General features: G+C 44.1%; 1 protein-coding gene across 1 annotated transcript in view; it reads left to right on the top strand.

The window, feature by feature from the left end:
• TBCD (tubulin folding cofactor D) overlaps positions 1-8,802 on the top strand; it is a 199,870-nt gene that overhangs the window by 13,527 nt on the left and 177,541 nt on the right. Inside the window, exons 3-5 of the mRNA XM_006869613.1 lie at positions 4,491-4,588; positions 5,516-5,617; positions 7,119-7,265. Of these exons, the coding sequence (XP_006869675.1) occupies positions 4,491-4,588; positions 5,516-5,617; positions 7,119-7,265 (347 nt within the window). The remainder of the gene's footprint in view (positions 1-4,490; positions 4,589-5,515; positions 5,618-7,118; positions 7,266-8,802) is intronic.

The raw sequence follows: 8,802 nt of genomic DNA, 5'->3' as shown, positions 1-8,802 counted from the left end.
TAGTCACTGGAGAAGGATATCATTTTTGGTAAGGTGGAGGGTCAGAGAAAAAGAGGAAGACCCCCAATGAGATGGATTGGTAAAATGGCAGGCAGCATCAATGGGCTCAAGCATGGCAACAATTTTGAGGTTGCCCCATGATTGGGCAGTGTTTCGTTCTATTGTGCATAGGGTTGCTATGAGTTGGTACTGACTCGATGGCACCTAACAACAACAACAATAGCAACAGTAGTACCCCCGATCAGTTGTTCAGGGTTTTTGGCTCCCAGGCTCTGGGGCCAGGGGCAATGGGCTATTGTTCAGACCTCCTCTGCCCCAGTGAGTGAAGCCATGTGCAACTGTGTTCGACTGTCCTGAGCCTCTCAGTCGTGCCCTGTCCAGTAGAACTTTGTGCGATGGTGGGATGGTCTAGGTCAGAACTGTCCAAGCCACATGTGGCTGTTGAGTACTTGTTATATGACCAGTGTGACTGAGGAGCTGGACTGGGAATTAATTAGATTTCAATTTAAAAGCCACGTGGGGCTCACAGTGGTGTTGGCCATTAAAGTAAACCGCCAGCTTTTTGTCATAATGTGGAGGGGCGGCGAGTGAGGACATCCTTGACTCATTCATTTCCAGGATGTGGAGGGACAGTTGTCTGGGAGACCCTGGGCCTTCCTGCTGTTTCTAGGCCCTGTACCTGGCATCCGGCGATACTGGTGTTACCGTCAAATGAGGGCTTGTGTTACCTGTTGTGCGTAGACAGGGGTGTGACAAAGCCAGCCAGGTTCAATGTATACTAGTGTACCGGAGGCCGAGGGCTACCTGACCGCTAAAGATTCTTCTTCCCCATGGGGACAGGAAGAGGGAACCATAGGGATCTTGGGCGTGGGGTCCGAGGAATATCAGGAACTTCTTTATGGCTCCATTTATCTCAGGTTGAGCTGACCGCTCCAGACATGTTGTTTCCAACAGACATGGTGTATTCATCAGTGTGGTTTACTACATGTTCTCACTGGAGCCATGTGGTTTTCCTGCAGTCTGCGCTTGGAGCGAGGAGTTACCCACTGGCTTATGTACTGTGTGTGTGTGTGTGTGTGTGTGTGTGTGTGTGTGTTGGCCTTTTCGTTGCACAAAGACGTATTCTGGCTAGGTGCAGCTTTGAGGATTTTTATTTGCAAAGGAAAAACGAGTTCTCCCAGCAGTGGCTGGCAAGAAAGAAAAAGGGTTGTTTTAAGCAGTGTGCTTCACTGGCACCTCTGATCTTGGGGCGGCATCTCACTTGCCTCCAGCTGCCAAGTCATGGCTGGCATTTCTGCACTGCCTGGCTCCTCTCCTCTTTTTCGTTGTGGCTTATATCCTTTTACTCTGTGATTACTGTTTCCTTGGTGGTCAGTCGGCCTTGTGGCCTCTCTTCACTGTCCCTGTCCTGAACCTTGGAGTGCGGGTGCCATCTCCCATTCATGCCAAGAGCCCTCTTCTCTCTGGGGTCAGCTTTTCTCTTGGCCTTTGTCTTTCACGTGGCTGGTTCTCCCCAGTTGCCTGGTAGTCTCTGGTTGTTCATGTCGTTGTTAAGTGCTGTTGAGTTGATTCCAACCCATAGCAACCCTCCATACGGTTTCCAAGGAGCTATGGGTGAGCTTGAACTGCCAACCTTGTGATTCAAATGACTTTGCAGTCTGGTGCATTAACCCACAGCACCATACCAGGACTCCCTGGTTGTTCATACATAAGCCAAATGGATGTTGAGAAGAGTGTCTTTTACCAGTGAGCTGGAATTGACTGGACAGCAATGGATTTTAATCTTTTTGGAAGCACACTGCCACATCTTTCTCCTGTAGGTTTCAGTCCCCTGACCTTTTGGTTAGCAGTTAAGTGCTTACCCAGTGTGCCAACAGGACTTCTTAATATCGATGTAGAGCTGCCTATTGGAACATTCTGTGATTTCAGTTTGTACTTTGCTGTTTTCGGGTGAGGGTGATTTTGTTTATACATTTACCTGTGTGTTGCTGTGATGTTGGACACTATGCCACTGGTATTTTAAATCCCAGTAGGGTCACTCAGGGTGGACAGGTTTCATTGGAGCTTCTAGAATAAGAGAAGCTAGGATGAAAGAGGTGAACTACTTAATCACTGAAAACCTTATGAATAACAGTGGAACACTGTCAGATACAGTACCGGAAGGAAGATGAGCCCCTCAGGTTGGAAGGAACTCAAAATATGACTGGGGAAGAGCTGCCTCCTCAAAGGAGTGGTTGTTAAGTGCCATTGAGTTGGTTCTGACACAGCGATCCTGTCTAGATTTCTGAGGAGCTGCTGTTGGATTTGAACTGCTGACCTTGAGGTTAGCAGTCCAGTGCTTATCCTGCAGTGCCACACTAGGACTCCAAAGTAGAGTTGGCCTTAATGATGTGAATGGAGCAAAGCTTTGGTACCTTCATTTACTGTTGTGACATAGTGAAAACGGGAAGACACAGCTCCAAATGCAGAGATCCATTACTAATCAGAGTGTGGCGTCTATGAAGTATGACTTTGGGGACATTGATGAAATGAAATACATAAAGATCCACATCCTAGACAGAAAAGATTACAGTGGATTGCGGAAGAGACTCCAAAACTTGCTCTTGAGCGTAGGGAAGATAAAGCCACTGGAAGAAATGAGGAGGTAAAATTGCTGGATAGAAAATTTCAAAGGGCAGCTCTAGAAGATAAAGCCCAGTATCACAATGATGTGTGCAAAGACCTAGAGTTAGAAAACCTAAAGGGAAGAATACACTCAGCATTTCTCAAGCTGAAAGAACTGAAGAAAAAAACTCAAGTCTCAGTTTGCAATATTGAAGAATCCTATGGGCAAAATATTGAACGATGCAGAAAGCATTAAAAGAAAAGAGAAGGAATACAGAGTCACTGGACCATTTCAAGAAGTAGCATATGATCAAAAACCAATGGTACTGAAGGAAGAAGTCCAATGTGGCAATAAAGGCATTGATGAAAAACCAGGCTTCAGGAACAGACAGAATCCAGATGGAAAGGTTACAACAAACTGGCATAGTGCTGGAGGGGCTCACTTGTCTGTACCAAGAAATTTGGAAGATAGCTGTCATGCCAGTTGATTGGAAGAGATCTATATTTGTGCCTAGTTCAAAGAAAGGTGACCCAACAGAATACAGAAGTCACTGAACAATATCATTAATATCACATTAATATCATTAATATCACAAGCAAGTAAAATTTTGTTGGCGACAACTCAAAGCTGTTGCAGCAGTGCATTGACAGGGAGCCATCAGAAATTCAAAGAGGATGTGGAACGAGGGATATCATTGCTGACATCACATGGATCTTGGCTGAAAGCAGAGAATACTAGAACAATATTTGTGCTTTATTGACTATGCAAAGGCATTTGACTACGTTGATCATAGCAAACTATAGATAACGTTGCTAAGATTGAGTAATCTGTGACTCTAAATTGTGCTCATGAGGATCCTGTATAAAGACCAAGAGGTAGTTGTTTGACCAGAACAATGGGATATTGAATGGTTGAAAATCAGGGAAGGTGTATGCCAGGTTTGTATCTTTTACCATACTTCTTCAATCTGTATACTGAGCAATTACTCACAGAAGGTGGATTTTATAAAGAAGAATGTGGCATCAGGGTTGGCGAAAGATTCATTAACAACCTGTGATACACAGATGACATAACCTTGCTTGCTGGAAGTGAAGAAGAGTTGGAATACTTACTGACAAAGATCAAAGACTGCAGCCTTCAGTATGGATAGCACCCCAGTGTAAAGAAAGGAGAAATCTTCACATCATAATGAAGAAAAGATTGAAGTTGTCAAAGATTTCATTTTGCTTGCATTCGCAATGCTTCTGGAAGCAGTAGCCCAGAAATCAAAGGATGTATGGCCATTAAGCAAGTCTGCTACAAACTAGGTGTTAAAGAGCAAAGGTGTTGGTTTGAGAACTAAGCTGGGCCTAACCTAAGCCATGGTATTTTCACTAGCCTCACATGCATGTGAAACTTGGGCAGTGAATAAGGAAGCCTGTAAAAGAAGTGATGCATTTGAATTATGGTGATGGCAAAGAATATTGAAAGTATTGTGGATTTCCAGAAGAACAATCAAATTTGTCTTGAAAGAAATAAAGCCAGAATGTTCTTTAGAAACAAGGTTGGTGAGTCTTTATCTCTCGTACTTTGAACATGTTGTCAGGAGGGATCAGTTCTTGGAAAAGGGCCTCATGCTTGGTAAAGTGAATGGGTTAGTGAAGGAGAGGAATACTCCCACCAAGATGGCCTTAAACGTAGCAACAGTGGTACGAATGGCCCGGGACCAGGCAGTGTTGCGTTCTGTTGTACATAGTGTGATTATGAGTTGGCACCAACTTGATGGCATCTAACAACAACTATTAAGTTTGCACAGTATATGTCTTTTTAAATGTTTATACAGTTTGTTTTATTATTATGTTTTGTCTAATTTATAGCAAATATTTGTTACCTATTTTTCCCCCAGAATGGATGATGAGCTTGTTGTTGGACATGGTGCAAGATAAGACATCTCCACCAACCCTCGTGCATCTGGCTTTTAAATATCTCTACGTTATCACCAAGGTAACATTCCCATGGCTCTTTATAGTCACCGCAGAAATTATCCTCTAGAATGTTGTTTTATGGAACACATGGTTCTCAAACACAAGCTGTGGGCTCCACTTTCTTTCTTTTACCTTGTTTTGGGGACCAAATCTCAGTGATCCAGGTAGTCCTTTGGCTGAAATCATGTCTAGGATATTTAGCATCTTGAATTTGAATAGATTGACTTATCATTCATACTGATAGGGAGAGAGAGGCACAGAGAGACAAAGGCAGAGACAGAGAGAGAGAGAAAGCATGTGTTCGTGTGAGCTGAGTAACTCAGAAAAGTTTCTTGCAAGGAGAAAGCAGATAAATTTGGTAGAAATAAATGTTCTCAAACTTTAATGTGCATGTGAATTTCTGGGGCTCTTTTAAAGTAGGTCTGGTGTTGGGCCTGAGCCTCTGCATTTCTTCTATGCTCACAGGGGATGCTGGTTTGTGGGCCAGGGGAGGGACCCTAAGCGTCTCGGGGCTCTGGTGGAGAGGCCCAGGGCACCCACTGCTTGCCAGCTCGGGTGTTGAGGGCAGGGTTACTCCTGAAGGGTAGACTTTATGGAGCGGGGATGTGCTGGGGAAGTGTCAGGGAAATTGGGTAAGTTTGAGGTTTCTTGGGGAATTATTCTTTATGAACCTTGGGGCAAAATCTTACAAATCAGGTAGCAGCAGTTTTTAGCTCATGACATAATTGTCTTTCTGATGAGCTACATGTAAGCTTGGTGAGACTGGGACATGGTTAATGAACGACTTAAGGAGCAAGGAGAGTTCTTTTGTTGTGACATGATGCCATCAGCTCACTCTTTGGATGGCATAGGTGGTAGTTTTTTTTATGTACAGAGGATAAAGATGATTTTTCTACTGTTGTTGTTTTATAACTATATAATAATTTGATTTCTTTGTATTTGGTAGGTTCGTGGATATAAAGTATTTCTTCGTCTGTTTCCTCATGAAGTAGCTGATGTGCAGCCTGTTTTAGATATGTTTGCAAATCAGAATCCTAGAGACCATGAGGTGAGTGTCCCTCCGCTCATTCATCCCCTCATGGACAGTTCCCTATTCAGTTTCTCTTAGTACATTATTGTAGATCACTCCCCACATTTCTTTCACTCTTTAGATTTTGAAAAACTTTCCTTCTTACATGTTGTTTCCTTTTTTTAAAAAAACCCTTAATAAAGAAAAAAATGCCTTGGTACAGTTTGGTGATAAACTGTCACCATCCTCAGAAGGACAATAGTGTTGGGATGCCAAGACCCTCTTCAGGTTGGGAGACTCACTGGGAGCATGCCCAGGACTGGTACTGTTGTGCTCCTGGTTTTATTGTAGTGAAAGGGCACAGAGCAAATCAGCAGAGAGGAGAGTGGTGTAGGAGCAGGTGCCCTGGGAACACTGGGCACTAGCTTCAAGAGTCCTCTCCCCGTGGAGTCACACAGGAGCACTTTAATCCCTCCATGATGTGCTTACAGGGAAACTCATTAGAGACTCCGTTCCCAGGGCTTTCACTGGGGACTGTGTTGGCCCCCTCTGCCAGGTACGGACCAGAATTCCAGACTCCCAGAAGGCAAGCAGCAGTTGAGCATAAACCATTTGTTTGCACAGTGAGCCACTGTCGTCACTTGGGAAGTGGTGGGGGCCCTCCTGAAATCCAGGTGCCCAGAAGCCAGCCCAGGGCCATCTTTGCAGTGGCCTTTGTGGTGTTACAGGCTCGGACCTGCTGTGCTGACCCTCTTCTGCAGGTACATACATACACATAGTTTACATAGTTACACATAGTTACATACAGACACACAGTTTATAACCACACGAGTCAGTGAATCAACTCAGTGAGTGTGATCTCCTGATTTTAATTGGAGACTGGGTGAGAATTTCTGTTTTTCTTCTTTCTGTGTTGGATACACTTATTTGTACTTTGAGGGGCTTCCTTGTGGGATGATTCCGGAGTCACATCGGAACCTTTCTCACTGACTGTACAGTAATCACCCTTTCTATTGGCCAGAAGTTGAGCATTTCTTTTCTTTATTCGGAGGTGGCTTGCACAGTGACGATCCGGTGAGGAGAAGCTGTTGGCCTGACAGCTTGTGATTCTCCTTTGCTCACTTGGATGTTCACCCAGTGGGTGTGCACTTGTCAGGAAGGTGGAGAGGGCTGGACCCGAGTTCTGTATCCGGGCTTTGAGGTCTGGCATTTGCAGGGTCTGGGGTGGGACTCGAGGTGCCCTGGTGGAAGCGGGGGTTAAGTGTTGTTTGGAGGTTGAAACCCTCCCGCTGCTCTGTGGGAGAAAGATGAGGCAGTCTGTTCCTGTAAAGACTTACAGCCTTAGAAACCTCATATGGCCCTGCGTGTTGCTGTGAGTGGCAGTCAGCTTGGTGGCAATGGGGTTTTGGGGGTGACAGGACTGGGAGTGATGTAGCTGTTACCCTTTAAGAATCAGTAGGAAATCAGGATTTCCTACTGAATCAAAAGATACTTAAATGCTTACCTGGTTGCTTGTATTCATTTAACCCTGGCATTTTAGACTTGGGAAACCCGCTACATGCTGTTACTATGGCTCTCTGTGACCTGCTTGATCCCTTTCGATCTGTCACGCCTTGATGGGAACCTCACTGCTCAGCCTGGCCCAGCACGGATGTCCATAATGGACCGTATTCTCCAACTCGCAGAGGTAAACGCGACCATGCCAGTGATAGTGTTTTCTGTCCTATGTCTTGGTTGGGACTCCCTTAGGCAGGGTTTTGATTGATCTTTAGATTTCTTCAACTGCTACGCTTGTTCTTCAGGGAGTGAAGGAAAATCCTGTTTTGTAGCTTACTTTAAAATGATACTTCATGCAAAGTTAGTCTGAATTACCTTAGAAAAATCTCATTTACGTGTGGTGGTGGTGGGGATGTGCTGTGCACTTCGTTTAGACTCATAGCAACCCTGCATTGGGTTTCCGAAGAGCTGCTGATGGGTTTGAACCACTGACCTTGCAGTTCAGTGCTTATCCTCCAGCACTATACCATACCAGGATTCCAAGGGATAGCACTTTTCCATTTTGTTTAAACTTTTCTTTCTGTACATTTAAGCAAACATGTATAGCTTATTGCATTAGTTACCTGTTGCTGCATAAACAGTTTTCCTAAATGTAGTGGCTATTTGTGTTGTTGTCAGGTGCCATCAAGTTGGTTACGACTCACAGCAACCCTATGTACAACAGAACATAACACTGCCCAGTGCTGGGCCAACCTCACAATTGTTGCTACAGTTGACTCCAGCGATGCTCCACCTTTGCCAATCCATCTCATTGGGGGTTTTCCTCTGACCCTCTGGCTTACCAAATATAATATCCTTCTCCAGTGACTGGTCCCTCCTGATAATATAGCCGAAGTATGAGAGATGAAGTCTGGCCATCCTGGCTTCTAAGGAGCACTCTGGCTGTGCTTTGTCCAACACAGATCTGTTGGTTCTTTTGGCAGCCCATGGTACCTTTAAATACTGTCCTCCAACACCATAACTCAAATGCATCAATTCTTCTACAATCTTCCTTATTCACTGTTCAAATTTCACATGCATATGAGGTTATTGATAATGCCATGGCTTGAATCAGGCACACCGTAGTCCTCAAGCTGACATCTTGGCTCGTCAACACTTTAAAAAGGTCTTATGCAACAGATTTACCTAATGCTGTATACTGTTTGATTTCTTGACTGCTGCTTCCATGAGTGTTGACAATTGATCCAAGAAGAATGAAGTCCTTGACAATTTCAATCTTTTCTCCGTTGATAAGAATGTTGTTTATTGGTCCAGTGGTGAGGATTTTTGTTTTCTTTACATTGAGATGTAATCCATACTGAAAGTTGTGGTCTTTGATCTTCAAGTATTTTAAGTCCTCTTCACTTTGAACAAGCAAGGTTATATCATCTGCATATTGCAGGTTGTTAATGAGTCTTCTTCCAATTCTGATGCCACGTTTTTCTTCATAGAATCCAGCTTCTTGGATTATTTGCTCAGCATACTTGTTGAATAAGTATGATGAAAGAATACAACCCTGTTGCACACCTTTCCTAATATTACACCATTCAGTGTTGCCATGTTCTGTTCAAACAACTGCCTCTTGGTCTATGTACAGGTTCCTCATGAGCACAATTAAGTGTTCTGGGATACTCATAATTCATAATGTTGTCCATAGCTTGTCATGATCCACACAATTGAAAGCCTTC

The sequence above is a fragment of the Chrysochloris asiatica genome, unplaced genomic scaffold, assembly GCF_000296735.1.
Source record: "Chrysochloris asiatica unplaced genomic scaffold, ChrAsi1.0 scaffold00132, whole genome shotgun sequence".
Lineage (NCBI taxonomy): Eukaryota > Metazoa > Chordata > Mammalia > Afrosoricida > Chrysochloridae > Chrysochloris > Chrysochloris asiatica.
The sequence above is the reverse complement of the archived record's forward strand: the minus strand, read 5'-3'. Positions and strand labels throughout refer to the sequence as shown.